This window comes from Salvelinus sp. IW2-2015, linkage group LG4q.1:29 (assembly GCF_002910315.2).
Source record: "Salvelinus sp. IW2-2015 linkage group LG4q.1:29, ASM291031v2, whole genome shotgun sequence".
Lineage (NCBI taxonomy): Eukaryota > Metazoa > Chordata > Actinopteri > Salmoniformes > Salmonidae > Salvelinus > Salvelinus sp. IW2-2015.
Window position 1 is genome coordinate 19,647,216 of NC_036842.1, and position 27,330 is coordinate 19,674,545.

The following is a 27,330-nucleotide window of genomic DNA, read 5'->3' on the forward strand; positions in this document are numbered from 1 at the left end:
GGCATAGTGTCGTCCGGGTTAGGGAGGGTTTGGCCGTTAGGGATATCCTTGTATGTAAAAATAAATATGTAATAAAATGTATGCACTCTACTGTAAGTCGCTCTGGATAAGAGCGTCTGCTCTTGGCCGGTAGGGATATCCTTGTCTCAGTATGTAAAAATGTAATAAAATGTATGCACTCTACTGTAAGTCGCTCTGGATAAGAGCGTCTGCTAAACGACTAAAATGTAAATGTATTGTTATATGATTAATTCTGTAATGTATTGATTGTTGCTGCTGCCTTAGCCAGGTCTCCCTTGAAAAAGAGACTGGGTCTCAATGGGCTTTTCCTGGTTAAAGGTTAAATAACATTTTTACAAAATAGTAAAACCCCAAAATAATAGGTTTTAGATGAGGCAGGTGAACCTGCAACCACAGAACTTCAATAACACTTGAAATTAGATCTTCTCTAAGCATTACAGGGACGCTAAGTGGCATTTGAATGTTTCTTGGATAGTCAAGACAGCTAACTTAGCATTCCTATCAAGTTAACTTAGCTAACTAATGTTACACAAAGTGACAGTAAGCAAGTCTAAACACAGAACACCCCATGTTATGTAATGTCAATCATATTGTGCTACCTGTCAGTTCATTGATAGTTAGCTTATATCAATACAGTTTTCTGTTCCCAAAACTGAAATCTGTTATAAACAGCGTGTACTTTACTCTTTGCCAACGTTTTTTTTTAAAATGGTGTTCAGCTGTGTAAGGGCGGAAATGTGCAAATACATGCTCATACGCGCCAATAGGATCTCGCTGGCTCGTGCTTGGCTCTGCCCATCTCGCTTGTTCTGCCCACTATCTTGGGTTTGTTATTATTAACATCTTTTGAAGTATTCCCGAGGGAGCTTTTGCGCCCCTAGCGGCAAGATACCTTCTCGCGTCAACGACTGTTCCCAAATTGTTGACGTGGTGCGGTTCGCTACCGGACGTGAAGGATGGCCGACCAGAGCAGGCAAATTAAACTCGCCGCAGCCAAGAAAAAGGTACACATTTGAATTCCCCATTTCACAGCGAATATAACAGTTTTTTCAAACGTTACTCTGTTCTGGATTCGAGTTGTCAGTAGTTTCAAGTTTTCACGAACCCATGTGATGTTGACATTCCACGTCCTCGGACCGGTCTGCAGTCGCCCAACCCAACTCGCATCCTCCTGCTGTGGCTGTTAGTGCGCACGAAATACCGAGGCTTAGCTTGGGCCTATAATCGTAGCATTAAGTAGCAAGAGTATGCGGACAATTTATACCCGGCAGGGACTTGTAAACTTTGCTATGGCGTTGCTCCCTAGGTACAAACCTTCTGTAGTTTTATCAACCCAATTGACCAGTTTACGTTTGCTCATGTTAGCGAACAATAGTGATTTAGCTAACGTTAGCTAACTATCAATGAACTGACAGGTAGCACATAGCCAGTTGGCACAAGATGATTGATGCTAGCCAGCTAGCTAACACAATATTACACATAATGGGGTGTTCTTTGTTTCGACTTTCTTACTGTCACTTTGTGTAACGTTAGTTAGCTAGCTCCGTTATAACTTGCTAGGAATGCTAGCTGTCCGACAGTCCAAGACACATTCAAATGTCGCTTAGCATGCCTGCCAGTGTCACTAACGTTATATGGTTAATGAAATGGCCTGTCAAACTAAAGTTAATGTTACCATGGCTAAGTAAAATGTTTGCTTAGTTATATCTATTTAGTCATGTTTGACAGGAATCAATGTGTCAGTGAAGAGTAACGTGACGGGTAGTTTGACAGCAGACGCTTCCTCTCCCAGTCTCTGTTTTGTCACTCAGTAGCTAGCTACCTAGAAATACTGTATATAGATAGCTAATCAAATCAAGCTATTTTGTTTGAAGAACAGTTGTCTTGCTCAAGTAATTTGCGCCGCCTACTATCTCTTTCGACATGGTGATAACCACATACTGTTGTTGAGATCTAACTCAGGAATTTGAGATGGCATTCTTATCTCTGTGAAGGAGGTTTTCTAATTTGTCTCATGACAGCTGTCACAGCACAATCTTGTGCAGGCGGGCACAAGTTCTACAAGTAAACGTTTAAAAACAAACCCACTTGTGCAAGGGGAGATGTTTTCTCATTTCACATTTAAAAACTAAAAAGTACCGTCCTCAACCTTCAGCTATTGCAGCAATTGGTTATGCTATAAGATCTTGTTGGACAGTTTTGGATCTTTCTAAATAGTCATTCCATTGTCACCCACACCAGTGATGCCATACCAGGAATAACTGCTCATACTGTAGTCTAATCATATGGGATCTTTCTGACTATTCACACTATTGTAAGCCACACCAAGGCTCCCTGTACTTTCTATGCAATATAATTATTCTGCTGATGTGCTTAGCCTAGCAAACATGTGAGTTCCAGACAGTTGAGAGCTCTCATTGTCCTCTTCCCCTCCTCTCTTGTGCCGGGCAGCTGAAGGAGTTTCAGCAGAAGAGTTCTCCTGCCAGTGGAGGAGGGGGTGGAAATGGAGGAGGAGGAGGACCAGGTGCCAAGAAGAAGAGGAAGGGAGGGAGCCAACCAGACACACCCTCGGCTGACCTACACTCTCCAGACAATGTGAGTCACCCAGCTGCATGCCCGCTGTATGTGTGTGATGACTGAGTACTCTTCATGCACACTACTACACTGCTTCTTTGCAAGATTTGACTTCACGGCATTTGCATTTCAATAACAAAGTGAAATGTTGCAAGAAAGCAGTCTGATGATACTTCTGCTCTGGAATCACATTTAATGTTCCAGCTTACTTATGTAAATAACTTATTTCTGTTTTTTATTTTTAATAAATTAGATTTGTCTAATAACCTGTTTTCACTTTGTCATTATGGGGTATTGTGTGTAGATTGAGCATCAATTTTAGAGTAAGGCTGTAACCTAACAAAATGTGGAAAAAGTCAAGGGGTCTGAATACTTTCCGAATGCACTGTAGTTCCTGGATCTTTTTTGCAGTATTTGTTTGCTTTAACTTCTGCCCTAGCCTTCCCATGGTGAAACCAGTTTTTCTGGCATCGGTATAGACTTTGCTCCCATCTAGCCAGTCACGATGACAGTAATTTTCATGGAGGAACATTATCACAGAATCAAATATTTTCTATACCTCCAGAGACGGAACTGATTGTGATGAGTCAGTCGCTAACATTGTCTGGCAATGAAGCTGCAGGTTGTGGGCTTTCAAATCTTTCTCTTCCAATGCCCTTCCTCCCTCCCTCATTATCTCATTCACTGTCCCTCTCTCTCTCACCCTTCCATTCCCCTCCTATAGATTCAGAGAGTTCTGAAAGTTCGTAGTCAGACCAATGGATTAGCTCTGCCTCCCTTTGGCAACAGCCAGGTGAGCTTATCTCCCTCCTGCCTTCTTTTTCTCTCCCTCTCTCTGTCTCACTCTTCCCCACTATCTCTTGTTTTGTCCTTTTTGTTCATTTACACCTGTCTCTTGCCCTCTACTTACCTCACTTGATCTCCCTCTCTGTGTATCGATCCCATTCCCTCCCTACTATCTCTGTCCCTCTGTTGTTTTTGCTCCTCTCCTGCACGCTATTCCCTATGGTCACTGGTTGCTCATCGTAGCCCTTTCTCTACAGTGAGAGAAGTGCTTGGTATTTATTTTGCCATTTGTTGATTTATTATGAATATGCTAGGATAAAGCCTAGCTAACCGTTTTTAGTTTCTTCTGATTTGGGTCAGTCCATCAGGGGCGTGATGTTGATTTGGTAGTATCTGTGGGTTTGCATGTTTATAACTTCTGGACCTGATGTTTATTTGGTTTAATTACCATGCTGGCATGTCTCCATCAGTGAAAACAAGATGTGTGTGATTGTCCACCCATGTGTTGTGATTGTGCTGCCTGACTGTACCTTGTTTTGTAGGTTAGAATGGTGTGGACATGTGAATGTTTCCTTTGTATATTTCCAAATTGCTTCAACCAAAATCTCTGGATGAGTACTGAAAAGTGATGTCTGTGTGTATTGTGGCCTCAGGCCCACGTTGATGGGGAGGTGAGAAGGTCCCCTGTCACCCAGCTACTGGAGGACCCAAACGGAGAGGACGGCCGCAGCTCCCCTGGTTCTAACCCTGCTAGCTCTATGTCTGCTACTAACCCTGAGTGTGTCAGCCACGCCCACAACACTGACATGCAGCAGGTGTGTCCCTCCCTCCCACCGTCTTCTATCTGTCTCCATCTCTCTCTTACTGTTGCAAGGTATACTGAAACTTCTGTACTCTTTCAATACTAGAACCTGAAAAACAGTTCAGTCCTAGAATTTTTACATTCAGTACTTCTGTCAAATGTGTTTCACATCATCTACTGATTTTAAATGAGAATCAACTCTGTCTATTAGCGCAGCCGATGTCCCCTTATCGCGCCATGCCAGTGCCACTTCCTCATTTCTAGCCTGTCCTGAGGAACTACTGCATTCACTGGGAGTCTGGGCTGCATTATCGCTCGCTGAACAGAAGTTAACACATTTGAATAATGCAACACGGCATGCATAAATGTTGAAACAACTGTTAATTACTGTTTGCAAAGCAATGTCCATTACAGGCTAGAACACCTTCCAATGCAAGAAGATACCGGTAGCTTTCCTTGCTAGTTTACAGCTGAAGCAAACATCAACTCACTCTCATAGTACCTTGTATGTGATAATATGCAAACCATAGCACAAAATTTTGCTTTTCAAAGCTGATTATCACCAAAAACTTTCTTCGTTCACTCTATCTCGCCTGACTCATGTCTCTCCCAGTCAAGATCATCTTTGCGCAAGCCTCAAAGTGTGTGAGTGAATGTCGTGGGTCTTAAAGAGACAGCGCACACTTTATATAAGAAAAGATTGCTTCTTCTGCGCAAATGTTGTTGATCCGTAAAGTAAGTCCCAAATTGTTTTTCATCTGTAGCCCCACGAATTCAGCCAAAACAAGCAATAACTCAATGCATGCACACACTCCAATTGAATATGCATTCACCTGTATTGTAAATAGGCTTAGGCTACGTCTTGATTTACCCAGTTTATCAATCGACTAGATTCAAATAAATGATTACCCTTATGTAGTTTATTTTTTTCCAAAGTCAAATTGATTGTATAATTGATCCATTATGCATGCATTCCAAAATCTTACATTTCTAATGTATTGATACTGAACTCAAAAGATCTGTCTGGATCAAGTGCCATTCTGTGACTTTGGCTAATACGCCTTCTTTTTGTCCCTTGGTATCGTGATTGTATTGAGTATCTTGATACGAAATCTGGTATCAAAGTCAAAATTCTGGTGTCGTGACCACCTCTCTCCACTCATTAATGAGTAGTCATTATTAACCGTGTACAAGGATGGATTGGTCTAACTTGTGTTCATTGTGTCTGAATACGTTTGGCCTGGTATGTCGCTTGCTTTGATGTTTTTTTGTTTCACTCAGAGCAATTTCCTCTCTCTCTCCTCTCTGCCACAGAACTGCACCCCTGACGCCAACGGCAATGAAAACCATGCAGATGAGAATAGGTGGGTCACCAAGTCATCTTACACACACTCAGTTCCTCTTCAGAATGTTCCCCCTGGTCCTCACTGCCCCTTCTCTACCCTTCACAGCCCTGCCCCCCCCCTCGCCTTCAGCTGTTGACCACACACACACACACACAGAATAAGTAGCACAGTTATGAAGGCTGGCAGAGCAGTTTATCACACATGCTCCATTACTCAATAAGACTGGTGTGTTACTGTAACATTGGGCTAATGTGTGTGTGTGTGTGTGTGTGTGTGTGTGTGTGTGTGTGTGTGTGTGTGTGTGTGTGTGTTGTGTGTTGTTGTGTGTGTGTGTGTGTGTGTGTGTGTGTGTGTGTGTGTGTGTGTGTGTGTGTGTGTGTGTGACCAGACCCATTTCATCCACAGAGAGCCTGCGGCAGCTCTCCCAGCAGCTCAACGGACTGCTCTCTGCGGTATGCGTGTACTTTATGGCCACAAAAAGGAGAAATTAGGCTTATAAACTGCAGTCGACGCACTGAGAAGTGCACGTTGGCTAAGTGCAAGCCCCTCCCAATGATACACTATCTTACTTGGTTTGGATATTTGCTTGCTCCTGGTTTAGTGTGTTGCATAATCAGGAGTGCTATTTGTGATGCTCTCATTGGCTCTGAGAAGCTTGCTTTATTGTGGTTTGACTTATCTTGTTGTTTCTTTCCTGTCTATTCTAGTCATCCACCACCTATGTAAATGGAGACAGTGCTCCCTCGCCTGCCAATGAAAAAGAACTGGAGGTAAGTGACACCTCACCACACCACACGTTGCCCCCTTATCATGGCCAATACACAGGGAAAAGCACTATAAAATGCAATAATTTTTTGTCTTGAACAGACAAACCCAGTCCCATTCTATCCCCATTTGAAGTTGCCCCTTGTTAAGCCTCATGCCTAGTGAATCAGCCTCAGTACATGATGTTCACTCCCATCCGTGTGTCCAATGTGTCTCCATACACACACCAGAGAAATCTTGTGGTGTGTGTGTAGCCCCAGGTTATGTAGAGGTGTTCCGTCCCCTCCTCTCCTCTCTCACAATCCCTCCGTTCTTGCTCTCCGTGCAGGAATGTGACTGGCCTTGGCCATACAGCTCACATGACCCCTCTGCCTGTTCCGGCGCTGCGTCCAGGCTCGGGTTACACACAGGCACACACAGCAAGTGATAGACTTGACTAATGACTATAACTTAGATTGTGTTGCACAGCTGAGACAACAATGCAATCTGAAAGATCGTCACAGTCAGAACAGAACAAATTAAATGCTGTCCGGGCAGCCCTACTGTACCTTTCCCAGGCCCTGCATACATACACAGTTTAGTGCAGAGGAACGCTATTTCTCCTTCTCATGTCATATCTCTGTCCTGTGTAATAGCCCTCAGACTGTTAGATTACCTTGCAGTTTGATAAAGTCTATATAGAGAATGGACTCTCTCTTTTAGTAAATAAAATTCAGTCATCTTTCCAAACCCTTGATTGGAGCTGGCTATAGGTGTTACATGTTGTAGTGACTACTAGTTTGTAACTTGTTAAATTGGCTGATATCACGTTAGGAACTTTGATGTTCCCTGGTGTAGTTCATGTTATGTAGACATCTGGAGTAACTGAGGTCATGTGAGAACACTGTCTGTTACATTACACACTCCAGTCTGTACATGTATTACTGAATATTCTGCTAGCTACCTCTGCCCCTGTCCTCACTGTATTACCTCACTGACTACTAGTAGGACCAAATACCTGCTGCCATCATTTTTGTTGGATGTTCACATTTTACATCCCTGAAGGAGACCGAGAGAGTCTTATTTACTTTAACTTTAATGAATTATTGTTTGTATTTCCACCTCCCATCTGTTTTTCATTTATTTCACTTCAATTCACTCCCTTCCTCTTTTTATTGTTGTTGTATGTTCATACATCAGAGTCGAAACCAGGAGCTGGCAACCGCACTGGACTCCAGCAACCTAACAAACTCTCAGCTCAGTACCAAGCTAGACCTGCTGGTAAGAGTGTGTGTGCGCGCATGCTTGGGTGTTGGGCGTTCTGCAAATAACCCCTCACAGCCCCCATAGCAAGACTCATACCACACCAAGTACACTGACTGGCCACAGATTGACTAGCATGTAATGAATGACGTAACACTTAACACGTTGGCTAAACCGCAGCTGTGCTGAGTGGCAGCACAGTCAGTCAGTTGATCAAGTCATGCATGGTTTTGTTTATTCACCTCACACATTTCATTGCACTGCACTGTTCTCATTGGTAACCACTAAGCTTTGACATGCTCACCATGATCTCGACAATGAATGAAATGAGGGAATGTTTTTGTCAGTCGTTAATAATAGACCAACTGCACTGATATTGCTTCTGGAGCTAGCTTGCTAACGGCTAACCCGACTGACTAGGCTAGTAAGCGTCTGTGCTGCTTTGTAAATGGGAGGTGCTCAATAGGTATTTGACTCCTGAAGAGTGAAAGGAGATGACTTGTTGTTTGGTTGAATGACTGACTTAGTATAGATGGTGGTGGTTTGTGGATGGTGCTGATGTCACTGATTGTCCTCTGTCCTGTTTGTCTGACAGACCAAGAAATCTCAGGAGCTCACAGATCAGCTGCAAAAGGTGAGCATAAATATACTGAAAAAAAGATCAACGCAGCATGTAAAGTTTTAATGCCATGTTTCATGAGCTGAAATAAAAGATCCCAAAAATGTTCCATATGCACAAATATCTTATTTCTCTCAAATGTTTGTTTTCATCCCAGTTAGTGAGAATTTCTCCTTTGCCAAGATAATCCATCCACCTGACAGGTGTGGCATATCAAGAAGCAGATTAAACAGCATGATCATTATACAGGTGCATCTTGTGCTGGGGACAAAATAAAGTCCACTCTAAATTGTGGAGTTTTGTCACACAATGCCACAGATGTCTCAAGTTTTGAGGGAGCGTGCAATTGGCATGCTGACTGCAGGAATGTCCACCAGAGCTGTTGCCAGAGAATGTAATGTTCATTACTCTACCATTTGCCACCTCCAACTTCGTTTTAGAGAATTTGGTAGTACATCCAACCTCCCACACAACTGCAGACCACCTGTAACCGCGTCAGCCCAGGACCTCCACATCCGGCTTCTTCACCTGCGGGATTGTTTGAGACCATGAACCCGGACAGCTGATGAAACTGTGGGTTTGCACAACCAAATAATTTCTGCACAAACTGTCAGAAACCTTCTCAGGGAAGCTCATCTGCATCCTCACCAGGGTCTTGATCTGACTTCAGTTCGGCGTTTTAACCAACTTCAGTGGACAAATGCTCACCTTCGATGGCCACTGGCACGCTGGAGAAGTGTGCTCTTCACAGATGAATTCTGATTTCAACTGTATCCGCCAGTTGGTAGACTGCGTGTATGGCGTTGTGTGGGCAAGAAGTTGGCTGACGTCAACGTTGTGAACAGAGTGCCCCATGGTGGGGTTATGGTATGGGCAGACATAAGCTATGGACAATGAACACAATTGAATTTTATCGATGGCAATTTGAATTCACAGAGATACCGTGATGAGATCCTGAGGCCCATTTTCATGCCATTCATCTGCCGCCATCACCTCATGTTTCAGTATGATAATGCACTGCCCCATGCTGCAAGGATCTGTACACAATTCCTGGAAGCTACAAATGTACCAGTTCTTCCATGGCCTGCATACTCACCAGACATGTCACCCATTTGAGCATGTTTGGGATGCTCTGGGTGGACATGTACGACAGCGTGTTCCAGTGCCCGCCAATATTCAGCAACTTTGCACAGCTATTGAAGAGGAGTGGGACAACATTCCACAGGCCACAATCAACAGCCTGATCAACTCTATGCCAAAGGAGTTGTCTCGCTGCATGCGGCAAATTGTGGTCACACCAGATACTGACTAGTTTTCTGATCCACGCCCCTACTTTTTTTTTAAGGTATCTGTGTATTCCCAGTCATGTAAAATCCATAGGTTAGGGCCTAATTTATTTATTTCAATTGATTGATTTCCATATATGAACTGTAACTCAGTAAAATCTTTGAAATTGTTTTATTTTGCGTTTATTCTTCAGTGTAAAAAGTCTATCTTTCTCTCCTCAGTGGATGAATGCAATATGTTTGTGTGCTTTCTTTGATCAGGAGCGAAAGGAGTTTGAACTGAAATGTGTGAGGGAGCAAGGAGCCATGCGAGAACAATTACAGGTACACACACACACACACACCAGTGGAGGCTGCTGAGGAGAGGACGGCTCATGATAATGGCTGAGCGAATGGAATGGCATCAAACGCATAAACCATGTGTTTGATGTATTTGATACCATTCCGCTCCAGCTATTAACACGAGCCCGTTCTCCCCAATTAAGATGCCACCGACCTCCTGTGACACACACGAAGAAGAAAGTGGTCCTCTGACCACTTCTCTTCATCCATTTGAAGACCTTTAAAAGCAATTCTCTCATTTCACTCTGCATTTCCAGATATGTGCTATGCATCTGTCTTAAGAGCCCCGGCACCATGTGTTGCCTATTTACCCAGGGATGCACGCACTGACACACAGAACAAAATATGTTCTCGTCATTCCAAGTGAAACAAAGCTTTGATTTGATAAATGACGGGGATGATGCAGTGCAATGACACCAATTTAATGATTCTATGTAAGGTTATCTGTTTATTTAAAGATTGTATCTGCTTGTCTCTGTCCATCCTCTTCTCTAGGTCCACATCCAGACCATCGGCATCCTGGTGTCGGAGAAATCAGAGCTGCAGACCGCACTGTCATACACGCAGCAGGCTGCCCGCCAGAAAACAGGTGAGTGTGTGTTTACCCTGTGTGAGACTGAGGATGTATGTGTATGTGAACGCTCTCAGTAATGTGGTGTGTTTTCAGGGGAGGCTGGTGAGAGTTGATGTGCGCAATATGAATGTGTGTAAAAGTCTATTTGAATTGGTGCTCAGTAAGCTGCTGATGTGTGTTTTCAGGAGAAGCTGAGGAGCTGAGTAACCGTCTCCAGGCCACCAAACAGAGAGTCTCTGAGCTGGAGAGAACCCTGTCCTCCGTCTCCACACAACAGAAACAGTTTGACAAGGTAACTTAAACACACACAGAGAGAGAGAAACTGTTTGAGAAGGTAATTTACATTATCACACGCAAACACACCGGACTGATTCTGATACAGTTACTTGAATGCCGTGAGCGATGAGTATCGATTTGAGCTTTGCGGTAATGTGTTACATATGATTGATTTTTTTGTTCTCTTGTGCAGCATAACAAAGAGCTAGAGAGAGAGAGAGACAACCTGAGGCTAGAGGTGTACAGACTAAAGTAAGTCTTACCTGCAGTATGCTTCCATTCTACTAAATGACTGGCCTTTTATCATATTTCCTTGTTTGCTTTGTGGACTAGGTAGGAAAAGGAATCTAGTGGAAACCACACAGTGTGTGTGCGTGATACAGGAAGAGAGATGCGTGTCATCTATACATTTTACATTACATTTAAGTCATTTAGCAGACGCTCTTATCCAGAGCGACTTACAAATTGGTGCATTCACCTTATGATATCCAGTGGAACAACCACTTTAAATAGTGCATCTAACTCTTTTAAGGGGGGGGGGGGTTAGAAGGATTACTTTATCCTATCCTAGGTATTCCTTAAAGAGGTGGGGTTTCAGGTGTCTCCGGAAGTGGTGATTGACTCCGCTGACCTGGCGTCGTGAGGGAGTTTGTTCCACCATTGGGGTGCCAGAGCAGCGAACAGTTTTGACTGGGCTGAGCGGGAACTGTACTTCCTCAGAGGTAGGGAGGCGAGCAGGCCAGAGGTGGATGAACGCAGTGCCCTTGTTTGGGTGTAGGGCCTGATCAGAGCCTGAAGGTACGGAGGTGCCGTTCCCCTCACAGCTCCGTAGGCAAGCACCATGGTCTTGTAGCGGATGCGAGCTTCAACTGGAAGCCAGTGGAGAGAGCGGAGGAGCGGGGTGACGTGAGAGAACTTGGGAAAGTTGAAACACAGACGGGCTGCGGCGTTCTGGATGAGTTGTAGGGGTTTAATGGCACAGGCAGGGAGCCCAGCCAACAGCGAGTGCAGTAACAGACGGGGAATGACAAGTGCCTGGATTAGGACCTGCGCCGCTCTCGCGAGGCAGGGTCGTACTCTGCGAATGTTGTAGAGCATGAACCTACAGGAAGGGTCACCGCCTTGATGTTAGTTGAGAACGACAGGGTGTTGTCCAGGATCACGCCAAGGTTCTTAGCACTCTGGGAGGAGGACACAATGGAGTTGTCAACCGTGATGGCGAGATCATGGAACGGGCAGTCCTTCCCCGGGAGGAAGAGCAGCTCCGTCTTGCCGAGGTTCAGCTTGAGGTGGTGATCCGTCATCCCACTGATATGTCTGCCAGCCATGCAGAGATGCGATTCACCACCTGGTTATCAGAGGGGGGAAAGGGAAGATTAATTGTGTGTCGTCTGCATAGCAATGATAGGAGAGACCATGTGAGGATATGACAGAGCCAAGTGACTTGGTGTATAGCGGAATAGGAGAGGGCCTAGAACAGAGCCCTGGGGGACACCAGTGGTAGAGCACGTGGTGCGGAGACAGATTCTCGCCACGCCACCTGGTAGGAGCGACCTGTCAGGTAGGACGCAATCCAAGCGTGGGCCGCGCGGAGATGCCCAGCTCGGAGAGGGTGGAGAGGAGGATCTGATGGTTCACAGTATCAAAGGCAGCCGATAGGTCTAGAAGGATGAGAGCAGGGAGAGAGAGTTAGCTTTAGCAGTGCGGAGCGCCTCCGTGACACAGAGAAGAGCAGTCTCAGTTGAATGACTAGTCTTGAAACCTGACTGATTTGGATCAAGAAGGTCATTCTGAGAGAGATAGCAGGAGAGCTGGCCAAGGACGGCACGTTCAAGAGTTTTGGAGAGAAAAGAAAGAAGGGAATCTATGAGTAGGTTAGGCAATTCAGAGGCTGTGTGTGTACGTTCCAACCTGACCTCCTATATCTCTCCGTCCCTGTGCAGTAGTGTGAGTGAGGAGAGGAGGCAGCAGAGTTCAGAGCTGTCAGAGCAGCTCAAGCTGAGGGTGAGTGAGAACAGCGCTATGAGACTGGACCTGGATGAACTGCGCAAGAGACTGGAGATGGCTGACGTCATGCTGCAACAGGTAGACACACACACACACCACTCCAGACAACCGTCATTATCATCATTTGTTTTGAGTTGTTCAATTCCTCTTTGTTTTTTTATTCCTAGTTTTCCAGTCAGTCAGGGCCTCCCAGTGCCAACCAGCAGATGCACTTACTACTGGAGGAGAAATTACAGATTGGGCGCACACTGCTCAGGTAGGGGTGTGTGCATGCGAGCGCATTGTGTGGGATGAATTCACCTAGAACTGATTCAAGATGACCACACATTTTATAATCAAATTTGTTGGTTGCTTATAATTGTCCTATTTGAATTGGAACTGTGTTTTTATCCCAACTCGCCCTGAGACACCCTCAGAGTGTGGTCAGGGTCTGCCATTATCAACAGCTACCCTGGAGCAATTGCGATGAAGTGCCTTGCTCAAGGGCACATTGCCAGATATTTCACTGTTGTGACTCTGGGATTCGAACTAGCAACCTTTCAGTTACTGGCCCAACGCTCTAACGCCATTTACAAACGGGTGTATGTCTATCTTTAATGTTTTAGCGCCTTGCCATTGTGTTAATGGTCTTTTGGTATTATCTATAGTTAATGGAGTCGGTGGCCCAGCTGCAGACAGAGAGAGACCGCTACGCTGAGCAGATCCAGGAGGAGGGACGAGTATGGAAGGACAAGACAGACCAGCTGCTCTGTCAGGTACACCACCCCATTAGCAGAACCTATAGAGCTGGCATAGCCTCTGAACGGAATGCTAGAATACTTAGTTGATTGGCGTGTGTGTGTCCTGTGCAGGTGACACTAGTAGCAGAGGAGCGAGACAGGAGCATCAGTCAGATCCAGGAGCTAGAAGCCCACATCACAGACCTGAAGCACGCTGCAGGTGAGACACACAGCTACCCTCCTTTTTTTGCACATCAGTGGTTCTCAGAAGAGCTTTCTACCAAAGACGAGCTTACTGTGTTCGTCCTGTCAATGATTATCATGAACAGATTTGTATTGCCATAAGGAAAGTACAATGTACTGTTGGTGAAAGGAGAAAAATGTTCTCAGAAAGGGAGATGACAGATTGTTTCTCCTCCCCAGCCCTTTTGTCCCATGAGAGAGAGGCCCAGGTAGATCCCCAGCCCTCAGGGCCCTCAGAGAGTGAACTGGCCCTCCAGGAAGCCCTCAGCAGCCTACAGCAGGAGAGAGACTCTCTCAACACACAGTTCCAGGCCCAGGTGATAACCTCCCCCTCTCTCACACACACACACACACACACACACACACACACACACACACACACACACACACCACAGCACACACACACACACACACACACACACACTACCAGTGAATAATAACACGCACTGTGTATATCACATTCTGAACACTCCCTGTCTCATCAAGACCTTGACTAATAAGATGCATTATGGTTTGTGTTGGTGCCGGCCTGGAACCAAATCCTGGACGCCATTCCTTGTTAAAGAGTCTCATAAGCAAAAACGAACTGTTCTTGCCATAGCTACGTGACAACGAGCAGCTGAGTCGTATGTGCTCGGAGCAGGAGTCCCGTCTCTCGGAGCTGGAGCGCCATGCGGAGCGCGGGGCCGAGGATGCAGAGGACCGCAGGCGCATGCTGGAGGACGTACAGAGTGACAAGGCCACCATCAGCCGCGCCCTGGCCCAGAACCGCACCCTTAAAGACCAGCTGGCTGAGCTGCAGAACGGCTTCGTCAAACTGGTAGGGACAAATATGACCTATTTACTGTCCTGTTGACTTATTTGAAGTATTCGCTAATCTGCCTAAGTTTGATTGGTGATTAAAGAAATGGGTGGAACTGGAAACATTGTTTTTACTCATCCAGCCACATTCAAAACACACACATTTACATTTTACATTTACAGTTTAGGCATTTAGCAGACACTCTTATCCAGAGCGACTTAGTTCATCTTAAGGTAGCTAGGTGAGACAACCAAATAATATAATCATAGAAAGTCAAACTTTTCCTCAATAAGCTACTATCAGCAAAGTCAGTGCTAGTAAGATAAGACACGTTAGAATAACAAGGGTGTTGCCTCGTGTTGAATGTCTCTCTGCCATCCTAGACCAATGAGAACATGGAGCTGACCACTGCTCTGCAGTCAGAGCATCACGTCAAGAAGGAGCTGGGACGCAAGATGGGACAACTACAGGAGGACCTGCACAACTTCAAGGAGCAGGTAGGGACACACCAGTGGAGGCTGCTCAGGGGATGACGGCTCATAATAATGGCTGGAACAGAGCGAATGGAATGGCATCAAACACATGGAAACCATGGATGTTTCTCTATGCATACTACTGTGCTCCACACTCTCATGCTCCAAGTGCATTCTCCGAGGACGTTCTCTTGAGTATGTTCTTGTGAGGATGCATAATTTAATTTGAGAAGCACTCCCCCTACTGTATTACCTCACGCTGCATCTCCCCATTAATTTCTTCCAGCCAGGACAATGGCAAMAATAGAGACGAAAGACTGCATTCTGTAAGGCTGCATGATGCGACTAATGATGATTTGAAAAAAGCCGCTTGGAAGGCATGAGCTCGGCTTAGTTTTTTGCTCAGGCTGTACACACTTCATCAGTCTGTCATTCACAATTTAACGGCGGCATCCCCTTTGTGTGGCCGTAATGCAACCTAAAAAAAGTCTATGCTTTTTGTGGCCGTGGTGCCCTTTTCCCTGAGTGCCGCACGCTCCTAAGCACCTCACTCACATGGCTCTCCATCACGTGATCGGGTCTTTCTCACAGCCTACCAAGACAGACACATAGGTGACGCAACTGCACGCATCCTTATCCAATTCCGAGGTGCATGTTGGTAGAACAGTAGTAGGCCTAACGAACAGCAAAATCACTAGCCTATGTCAGTCTACTATCCCCCATAGTACAAAAGTTGACCTATTCTGTGTGAGAAATAAATATTCCAAACATAGTCTGGGACAGTTGTGGGATGCGATGGATATCAAATGAATCCAACCAYTATCATCAAAAAACTTGTTTTTRCGCAATGTGGCTGACGCAAAAAACAACAGCTTTAAATTCTAATAAACAATTTGGCCTATTTCTTCACATTATAAGCACAGCAATGCGCACACATGSCAGTAGGCTATAAGCGCAAATGCTCCRTTASCGGAAAAACACCATTATCAAAMGTGACTGCAAATGCGATTTATGCATGTAATGTTTTTATTATAAAGGTGCATTTTTATGGTGAAAATTATTTTCCCCAAACTTGAAACTCACACGCTGCTTATGTATACCACTTAGGCTCTACACCCCTTCTAAAGCGGATTAATTTGCTWAATTTTAAGAAGTTGTTTGGCCACTTTAGTTGTGATACAAACCTTATCAAAACATATAGGGCTATGGGTTAGGCTACATGAGATGTGCAACTATGATTTGAAAAACTCGCAAAAAGAAGCCATTGTTTCTTTCCCTTATGCTGGGCATAATTCACAAGTGATCATTCACAAATAATAGGCTAATATTGTCTCCCATCAAACTATTCTTGATTTAATCTCGTCTTTACATATAATAAATTAGTTTTGATTTAGAATGGACAATTATCATGCACCTGTCTCGAAACGGGCAGCGGGAAAAAATACATCTCATCTCTGCACTTAAATAGCGAATGGAGGACGCTTTTCCCGTGGATCATTTTCATGCCAGACATGTAGGCTATACTCCTGTTGTAAAGATAAACAATGTGCTTAATATTAGGAAAGTTGCAAATTATAGTAGGCCTAGCAGAAAGTTGATGGGAATCCTTCCCTTTTTAATAGTGGCCATCACTCTGTCTATAGGAATGTTGCGCAACATGAGCTCTCATGAAGCGTTTTATTTGATTTCTGCATTGATGTCAGAGTGTTTAGTACCAGGCAGTTAGCAAGTTTGGTAGGCTACTAATGAACATCAGCAGCATCAGAGCTGTGAGAAGCCTAATTACCGTGACTAAACGGTCACGTGGAATTTGTCTGCCTTCATGACTCGTGACTGCCGGTGTGGCGGTCACTGCAACAGCCCTAGTCTGAATACTTTCTGAATTAACTGTATGTGAATCATAATCTAGCTAGAAAAGATTACTGTAAACTAATGTTATGCAAGGTAGATGTCAATTTTTCGTGGCTAGCTAGCCAGTTGACCTTATGGACTTACCCATTCACTGAACCTTCCTTCTTCTAGCCAGGACAATGGCAATAGAGACGAAACAAGATATACACGAAGCAAACTTTTTACTTCACATCTATCAGCTAGCTATATGTGAATCGTAATAATGTAGCTAACAAGATGGTATAACAGGCATGGGTAGCTAGCTAACAATTCTTTGTGGCTATCTGGCTAGCTAACAGTAGTTGCTAGCCAGTTAGCGCTGACTTACTATGGGCTTACGACCTACGCACACTACAGTGGGTATTGTAGGCAGGTAACCATGCCAAAATTAACACTGCATGTATTTATCAACATATCAAGATAAAATGTTGTAGTCAGGCAACATATGAGATGTGAATAGGCAACATTTAATTACAAAGTCGGAGTGTATATTCTCTCACTTCAACTCAAATAATATCCGTTATTGATTTCAAGAAAATGAATTTTTTTTTACGCGGTTGCGTCATATTTCTTTGCATACTTTCCATGGAAGCTTGCATCGATGCATGCTTCAAAATATGTACAAATGGAGTACGCATTCGAGAAGTGCCTTCTGTGCTCCGTTTCGCGTACTTTGATTTGGACTCATACTCCGACCGACCCTCGCTCCAATTTGCATGCACGGTTGTATGCAATTTGAGAAACACCCCATGTGCTTGATATATTTCATACCATTCTACTCAATCCGCTCCAACCATTACCACGAGCCCATCCTCCCCAACAGCTGCAGGAACAACATTTGTCACACAAACACACTCACACATGTCTGCTTCATCCCCAGTTGGAGCTGAAGTCTCTGGAGTACCAGGCGCTGCTGGAGCAGCGGGACCAGATAGTGGCCCACCTACAGCAGTACTCTGCAGGCTACACGGCCCTGGCATCAGAGCGGGAGCAGCTCCACAGACAGTACTTGCAGCAGAGCCAGCTGATGGACCAGCTGCAGCATGACGAGACCCATGGAAGGGTTCAACTGGAGATGAGCCACAAACAGCTGGAGCAATACCAGGTCAGGGAACGGGACAGACACACACACACACATTCATAATGCATCGTTACTGCTGCGCTGGCTGGCTGGCCGGCTGGGTTGTCACTAGTTAACACAGCAACAAAGTCAAAATAGGCTACATCGTAAAAATTAATGAAAACTAAAAATGTTAGGCGTAAGGTTAGTGGTGGGGTTAAGGTTGGTGTTGGGTTTAGAGTTAGGTTTAGAATCAGATTTTAAGAAGATCAATTGTAGAAATGGGTGGGGTTTATGACTTTGTGGCTGTGGTAACCCTCCCCCTACAGGAGAGGCTGGAGCGGTTGTCCAAAGACAACGAGCAGCTGAAGGCTGAAGTCACAGAGCTGCTCGACAGCTCAGCCCTGGCCACACCCCCCAGAGACCAGGGAGATGGAGTGGAGAGCCAACCCCTGCCAGAAAGCCCACAGAAGTCCTCCATCGCTATCCCAGAAGACTTTGAGAGCCGGGAAGAGATGGTAAGGAGAAAATAACTATCAGTGATTTTAAGTGTCCTCTAGTGTTGTTGCTCCCAAATGCTACATATGTGAGGATTTTCAAAGCATCTCTCAGATAATTGTCTCCGATTTAAAAAATAAAATAAATAAATAAAATAAAATAAAAATAAAAAATCCTCCCTTCCGTCTCTCTCAGGAGGAGTTTGTGCGCGATGCAGTGGCGCGTGTGGAGGCAGAGAGAGATGAGGTGAGGAGCAGACTGGAGGAGGAGAGGAGACTGCACCTTGCAGCCCGTCACCAGCCTGCAGCACCCAGCATGGAGTACCAGCACCACAGTCATGACCATGAACATAACCATGACCACGGTCACAGCCACGACCACACTCACAGCCATGATGACCACAGTCACTGTAAACACACAGGTGAGAGGAGGAGAGGTGCATGCACATATTTGTGTGTGCTACGTGCATGACCAATGTTTGTTTTCTCAGAGCTCTATGCTAGTTTTGAGTGTGTTAGTGTGACCGGTATTCCCTCCCCCCCCCCCCCCCCCCCCTGTTAGTCTCAGGTTCAGAGGGCGTACCAGTGGAGGTACACGAGGCACTGTGTGTTGCCATGGAGAAGCTCCAACACCGCTTCACTCTCTGATGCAGGAGAAGGCTGACCTGAAGGGAGGGTGAGGAGCTGGAACACCGCTGTATACAGCTGTCTGGAGAGACTGATACTATAGGTGAGACACACACTCTCCACTACCCTTTTTCTCACACACACACACACAGTGATGCACTTACACATTCATTCCCGTAGTGTGACTGGTCTTGTCATCTCTTTCCTTCATTGTGTGTTTGTCCAGGAGAGTACATTGCCCTGTACCAGAACCAGAGAGCTGTCATGAAGCAGAAACACATGGAGAAGGAGCAGTACATCAGTATGTTGGCCCAGGACAAAGAGGAGATGAAGGTTTTATTTTATTCTTTATTTAACTAGGCAAGTCAGTTAAGAACAAATTCTTATTTACAATGACGGCCTACCAAAAGACCTTTTGTGGGGGCTGGGATTAAAAATATACGACAAATCACACATCACAACAAGAGACAACACTACCTAAAGAGAGACCTAAGACGACAACATAGCATGGCAGCAACACAACATGATACAAACATTATTGGGCACAGACAACAGCACAAAGGACAAGACAGTAGAGACAACAATACATCAGGCGAAGCAGCCACAACTGTCAGTAAGAGTGTCCATGATTGAGTCTTTGAATGAAGAGATGGAGATAAAACGGTCCAGTTTGAGTGTTTTTTGCAGCTTGTTCCAGTCGCTAGCTGCAGTGAACTGAAAAGAGGGCCCCAGGGATATGTATGCTTTAGGGACCTCTTACAGAATGTGACTGGCAGAACGGGTGTTGTATGTGACTGCATATCTCAGATAGGGGGGAGTGAGGCCTAAGAGGGTTTTATAAATAAGCAACAACCAGTGGGTCTTGCGATGGGTATACAGAGGAGTATAGAGTGCAGTGATGTGTCCTATAAGGAGCATTGGTGGCAAATCTGATGGTTGAATGGTAAAGAACATCTAGCTGCTCGAGAGCACCCTTACCTGCCAATCTAAAATTACATGTCTGTAATCTAGCATGGGTAGGACGGTCATATGAATCAGGGTTAGTTTGGCAGCTGGGGTGAAAGAGGAGAGATTACGATAGAGGAAACCAAGTCTAGATTTAACCTTAGCCTGCAGCTTTGATATGTGCTGAGAGAAGGACAGTGCACCGTCTAGCCATACTTCCAAGTACTTGTAAGAGGTGACTACCTCAAGCTCTAAACCCTCAGTTAAAAAGCACACTGGTGGGGAGAGGGGCATTCTTCCTACCAAACTACATGACCTTTGTTTTGGAGGATTTCAGAACAAGGTTAAGGGCAGAGAAAGCTTGTTGGACACAAAGAAAGCTTTGTTGTAGAGCGTTTAACACAAAATTTGGGGAGGGGCCAGCTGAGTAAAAGACTGTATCATCTGCATATAAATGGAGGAGAGAGCTTCCTACTGCTTGATGTAAATTGAGAAGAGCGTGGGGACTAGGATCAAGCCTTGGGGTACTCCCTTGGTGACAGGCAGTGGCTGAGACAGCAGATGTTCTGACTATACGCTGCACTCTTTGAGAGAGGTAATTAGCAAGCCAAAGACCCCTCAGAGACACCAATACTCCTTAGCTGGCCCACAAGAATGGAATGGTCTACCATCAAAATCTTTGGCCAAGTCAATAAAAATAGCAGCACAACATTGCTTAGAATCAAGGGCAATGGTGACATAATTGAGAATCTTTTAAGATTGCAGTGACACATCCATAACTTGAGCGGAAACTAGATGGCATACCAGAGAGAATACTATAGAGATCAAGAAAGCCAGTCAGTTGAGTATTGACAAGTTTTTCCAGCACTTTTGATAAACATGGCAAAATAGAAATAGGCCTATAACAGTTAGGATCAGTTTGGTCTCCCCCTTTAAATAAAGGACGCACCATGGCTGCCTTCCAAGCAATGGGAACCTAACCAGAGAGGAGAGACGGGTTGAAAAGGTTAGAGATAGGTTGCTGCCCCTATCATCGCCAAGCCTTAAAGAAGAAAGGGTCTAAACCATCTGACCTGAATGTTTTTTTGGGGTCAAGTTTAAGGAGCCCCTTTAGCACTTCGGACTCGGTGACTGCCTGCAGGGATACACTTTGTAGTGGGGCAAGGGAAAAAGAGGGAGGAGAATCGGGGATAGTCGCATTAGAAGTAGTGGGAGATGAGAATGTTGGATGGGGAAGGAGGCATGGCAGAGTCAAATAGGAATCCTGACTTAATGACGTGATTTAAAGAGCTCTGCCATGTGCTACTTGTCAGACAACCACATCAACATTTAGGGACATGGGCAGATGTGAGGAGGACGGTTTATTCTCCAGGTCTAACCGTTTTCCAGAACTTCTTGGGGTTAGACCCACAGAGAGAGAACTGCCTGAGTATGCGTGTGCCGAGCGATTTGACAAATGGAATTCTTGAGGTGGAGTAACTCTGCCAGATCACGGTCGAACCAGGTGCTGAACCGGTTTTTGATTATCCTTTTCTTTGAGTGCGTGTTTGTTAACGATACCACTGAAAATATCAAAAAAGAAGGTCCAATCATCTTCGACAGAGGGGATCAAGGTGGTTCTACACCAAGTTAGAGGCCAGGTCATGAAGGATGGCTTGCTCATACATTTGTTTTGGCAAGGGTCTATGACAAATCAGGACAGGTTGTTTCACTGAGCAGCCATTACAAACACAGGCTGTAAAACAGTCATCGCTAAGGTCATTAGGTAGCCTAGTGGTTAGAGCGTTGGGCCAGTAACCGAAAGGTTGCTAGATCTGGATTATTTGTAAGGAAAACATCTAGGAGAGTAGCCTTTTTCTGGGTGTTTGGAGTCATATTTTGTGGGATTGGTAATAATCTGAGAAAGATTTAGGGAGGCCCATTGCTTTAAGACTTGGTCAGGAGGTTTAAGCATGTTCCAATTCAGGTCACCTAGCAGGACAAATTCAGGCTTAGTGTAAGGGGCCAGGAAAGAGCTTAAGGCATTTAAGGTGCAGGCTGGTGCTGATGGTGGATGATAACACCCAGCAACAGTCAACAATGAGTTATTTGTAAGTGTAATGTGTAAAACCAGCAAATCAAATTGTTTGGGGACAAACTTGGTGGAGACAACCGAGCACTGAAGGTGTTCGTTGGTAAAGATTGCCACTCCACCACCTTTGGAAGATCTGTCTTGCCGAAAAAGGTTAAAACCAGAAAGGTTAACATCAGTGTTCAAAACACTTTCTTAACCACGTCTCAGTAATGACCAACACATCTGGATTGGAGCTGTGAACCCACACTTTCAATTGATACATTTTAGGTAGATTATGCCGATTACGCCGATTATGGCAGGTTACATTGCAATCCACAAGGAAACTGCGTGGCAGGCTGACCACCTGTTACACGAGTGCTGCGTTTAAAGGACCTTGTGGCTGCAAGGAGCCAAGGTAAATTGCTAGCTAGCATTAAACTGATTGTTTTTTATAAATCTTCACATAATCACTAGTTAACTACAGATGGTTTATGATATTACTAGGTTAACTAGATTGTCCTGCATTGCATATATTAAATTCGGTGCCTGTTCATTTATCATCGAATCACAGCCTACTTCAACTTCGCCGAACGGATGATGATTTGACAAAAGCGCATTCTCGAAAAAAGCACAATCGTTGCACAAATTGAACTAACCATGAACATCAATGCCTTCCTTAAGATCAATACACAGAAGTATATTTTTTGAAACCTGCATATTTAGTTAAAAGAAATTCATGTTAGCAGGCATTAATAACTAGGGAAATGTTGTCACTTCTCTTGTGTTCCGTGCAAGCAGAGTCAGGGTATATGCAACAGTTTGGGCCGCCTGGCTCGTTGCAAACTGAACTAATTTGCCAGAATTTTACTTAATTATGACCTAACCTTGAAGGTTGTGCAATGTAACAGCAATGTATAGACTTAGGGTTGCCAACCGTTCGATAATATACGGAACGGTTCCGTATTTCACTGAAATAATAAACGTTTTGTTTTCGAAATGATAGTTTCCGGATTTGACCATATTAATGACCAAAGGCTCGTATTTCTGTATTTATTATTGCGAGCAGCTCTTATCAATGCTTGAAGCACAGCGCTGTTTATGACTTCAAGCCTATCAACTCCCGAGATTAGGCTGGCAATACTAAAGTGCCTATAAGAACATCCAATAGTCAAAGGTATATGAAATACAAATGGTATAGAGAGAAATAGTCGATGCGTCATAATTCCTATAATATATAATCCCTATAACTACAACCTAAAACTTCTTAACTGGGAATATTGAAGACCTGGTAATATTGAACCAACTGCTTTCATATGTTCTCATGTTTTGAGCAAGGAACTTAAACGTTAGCTTTTTTACATGGCACATATATGCACTTTTACTTTCTTCTCCAACACTGTCTTTTTGTATTATTTAAACCAAATTAAACATGTTTCATTATTTATTTGAGACTAAATAGATTTTATTTGTGTATTAAATTAAGTTAAAATAAGTGTTCATTGTTCATTCAGTATTTTTGTAATTGTCATTATTACAAATATATATATAAAAATATATATTTTTTGGGGGGGGGGGTCCAAGTATTGGTATCAGCGTTGAAAAATCATAATCGGTCAACCTCTAATTTTAGGTAAAAATCTTCTAGTGTTAATGTACAGAAAACCCAGGCTTTTACGAGAGCAGAAATCAGTGAAGTTGACATCAGAGCACAAATCAGAATTGAGGCTAGCGACAGTAGATGGGCCAGGGTGTACTTGCACATTTCCAGATATCATCAGCAGTAATATAATCGGGACACGGCAGACGACAGGGAGAGCTCTGCAGTGTTGATTTTTGACATTTGAATGTGCATTAGATGGCAACAAGATCATATTGTTCAGCAATTTCATCAGGTAACATGAATAGAATAGTTTATCTGTACCAGATGGGGAGACAGGCCAGGGCAGACGGTGAACAGATCGCCAGGTGGAATCCAAGCTGCAGGCAACGGGAGTAGGTGTCACACCCACTTGGGAGAGGCTTTTTTTTTCGGAAGGCAGATTCCTTGTAGAAAATACCAGCTAGCTAGCAAGTCACTGTCTACCATCTTTTCCATGTGGAAAAGGAGGTTGTTAGCTAGCTATATCTTTTCAGTTTTGGCAAATGGTCCACACACACAAAGGTACTCTACTCACACACAGAAAGTACACCAATTTGACTGTGTTTCTGTGCCCATGCAGGCCAAATTGGCAGAGCTGCAGGACCTGGTCATGAGGTTGGTGGGTGAGAGGAACGAGTGGTACAGCCGCTATGCTGGGGTGGTGGCTAGCGCTGACACTACAGCTAACCCTGACCTGTTGCCATCTGGGAAGGACCATGTCCAGGCTCACCACGCACACAGACGTATGGAGCTCAATGCTGTGGACGGACAAGGTATGAGCACACACACACACCTTCTCTCCATTCCCGCTGTAAAGTCCATGGATAGTCATTATACTAACCTCCCTGATCTCTCATCTCCTTCCCCCTTCTCTCTCCAGAGTCTATGGATCTAAGTAAAGCTGTGGAATCTGACTCCACCACCCCTGATACCCCTCACAGTGCACCGTCAGACTTGGGCCAGAGGCTCCCCCCAGATTCCCAGGCTCTGATGAGGCCCCAGGAGGACGGCACGGCCAGGCAGATCATGCAGCTGCTCCAGGAGATCCAGGGGCCCCGCTCCGTGCCCTTCCTGGGGGACCATCCCTGCATCCCCTTCTTCTACCGGCCTGACCAGCAGGACGAAGTCAAGATCCTGGTGGTCTGATGATGAGACTATGGCGCCAACTGGCAAAGTTGTTTTGGATCCCTGGCAATGTTGAAGGATTTCTGAACACACACACCATTCCACCACGTCACACATAGGTCATCTAGGATTACACATACACACATTTCTGGGTATACGGTCTCACACACATGCGCACTCTCCCCCGACATCGTCAAATTCAAGTTTCTGGAGAGTTTGTTTACGCTCTCTTTCTCACACTCCATTTGAGTCCTTGGCAGGTCTCACTTGCAGTTTATTATTCACTGCACACTAAGGCTGGGAATTGCTCACTCCCCTTATGCAATAAAATGTCTCTGTCCCCTCAGTCATTGTTTATTGAAGGAGAAATTAAGGTTTTGAGTGAAGTTAGCAGCAATAGTATGTGTGTGTGCATGGACTACTCTCACAGGATCCTCATTCACAATGTGTGTCTGATTCTGGAGAAGAACTGGGATAGTCTTGTTTGGTAGTGGAGACAGACTGGGCTTGGTTTTGCCCTGTGGGCTGTGTCTCAATTAATTTCCTTGATTCTTTTCCTCCTTGACAACTGATGGGCAACAAGACATACTCAGGCATTTGGTCATGAATGGAAGGAGACTGATACACAGCCCTTGGTAGGGGTTGGTGTGTTCTATGGCAGTGGAGGTAGTGTGTTGTCAGTGAAGCAGGTGGAGTAGTGAAGGTCAGTATCAATTCAGGCTGGAGCCTTGACCTAACTGGGGAGAAAGCAAGTCAGGAAAGCATTGGTAAAGACACTAGCATTTGGCGCAAGTTTGCACTGTTCACTTAATTTCTAAGTCGTTTACTTCTAAGTAGGGGAACACAATGACGTCATAGGAAAGAGAGGAACGTGAACGTAGACACACATGGCTGCTCTCCCCTACAATTACCTTGTCTATCCACCCTCTTCCATTTGGAAACACTGAAATCTGAACGCACGCATGTACAGTAGAGCTTTCTCTTATGCCAATGAGCCAGTTGTATTCCCCTAGTTTGCTCTGCGTTTATTTATTGGATGTCCCATTTTCATGTCATCTCTTGTTTATCAATCGTTCAATTCCATTGTGCTTGTTGCCCCTCTACATATCATTGATATGAAGTTGCTCCCTTTGAGGCTGGATGAAGATTGTGTGTCTGTGATAAATGATCCAATCTATCCCTAATGATCTGAATGGATGTGGTCTCTTCTCTCTAGTTTCATGGGCTTTTGTTGTAGGTTATTGCACAGAGCTTCTACTAAAATCCTGTCCCATCTCACTTATTTTTTGGACAGTAGTTTTTCTATGGCAGACCCATTCTAGGCATTTGATTTTTGTGCTTGGAGCCCTATGATGTCATGAGTGCTCTTTGGCACATCTGGGCCGAGGGTTCCACTCAAAGCTAACGAATGGAGACTAAAGCATGTGTGTTGAAGTGACCGAGAGAGTGTGTGTGTGTGTGTGTGCGCACTTGGAGGATGTACAGGTATATACATGTTGTATTAATCCTAGTAACACAAGGCAGAGGCATTGTGGGTTAAGCTCTGCTGTTTGATTGGAAGGTCCTCCTGTTTTTGGAGAAACTTCCCATGATGGGGATGTGTATGTACTCATAATATTTGTTGATTTTGAATTGTGAGGCTTCCGTAGTGTCTTTGTTGTTGACTACCGATGTCAGATTTTTTATTCAAGAATGGAAGTCTTTAATGATAAGTCAATTGATTACCCCTAAACTTAATGAAAAGCAAAAACAGTCTGAAAAATAGTAAGATGGTTTTTGATAATGCTATGTGAAATGTGTTCAATCAGATATGAGGAAAGTATTGGTTGTGGAGGAAGTTTTCAGATCTGTAGAGGTGTTTGTACTTGGTCTGCATTAGTCGCTGAACCAACTCTACCCTGAAGCGCAGCACTTTTCGCAGTAGGACTTGACATGGTTTCTGTTGAAAGTGAATGTACCGTTACCCCAATCTGAATTAAATTCCTGGCTTAGCGTTCTCTTTTACTTATGAAAAATATTGTCATTAAAAAAAGTTAACTTTTGTTTTGGGAGTAGTAAAACCAAGAGAAAATCTTTTCAAATAATTTCAAATGCCATTATTTTGACGGTGACGAGATACAAGTAATAGATTAAACTGATTTCCCCCCCCCAACACACAGACTTTCTAATTCAATGTTTCTTTTGAATGGATGTGTGATTGAACAGATGATTTAGAGACAGAGTTGAAAGTTTTCTGTTGTAAAGGAGCTGTATATACTGTAACTGTGTAAGATATTGTACAGTATATTCATTCTGCCTGGTGTGGGAATAAAGGTAATGGCTGTTTGTAGTGTTGCTAGCAGCCCAGAGCGTCTGTCTGTCTGTGAGCAATTGTTGGCTTCAGGACACACAGCTGAAGTGAAGGGGTGATGTCTTTGTATTAAATCAAAGGTTAACTAAATTAAAATGTATTTATTTGGACTAATTATCAAAACTAATCCATTTTAATGCAATGTAGGCTGTTGGGGGACGTTGAAGGATCATTATGAGCTTCCAACACTACATTTCTGATGTGATTTCTCCTGTAAGATTTATTTTCTCCCCTCCTGAATAAAATTGATTGAGCAAAGTAGACAGA

At 44.3% G+C, this 27,330-nt stretch overlaps 1 protein-coding gene across 1 annotated transcript; it reads left to right on the plus strand.

The window, feature by feature from the left end:
• Nucleotides 1–885: 885 nt before the first annotated feature.
• LOC111961600 (golgin subfamily A member 2-like) lies at nt 886–27,324 on the plus strand. The gene is given in 28 exon segments (XM_023984000.2): nt 886–1,025; nt 2,473–2,616; nt 3,320–3,388; nt 4,035–4,196; nt 5,498–5,547; nt 5,918–5,981; nt 6,237–6,299; nt 7,474–7,554; nt 8,132–8,170; nt 9,703–9,765; nt 10,279–10,372; nt 10,543–10,649; nt 10,827–10,885; nt 12,577–12,718; nt 12,808–12,877; nt 12,880–12,896; nt 13,288–13,395; nt 13,492–13,579; nt 13,783–13,919; nt 14,204–14,422; nt 14,788–14,901; nt 17,648–17,872; nt 18,157–18,345; nt 18,521–18,746; nt 18,887–19,054; nt 19,178–19,284; nt 24,169–24,361; nt 24,469–27,324. Coding segments are annotated over 28 exon segments (3,312 nt in total). The 5' UTR covers nt 886–977; the 3' UTR covers nt 24,735–27,324.
• Nucleotides 27,325–27,330: the final 6 nt, after the last annotated feature.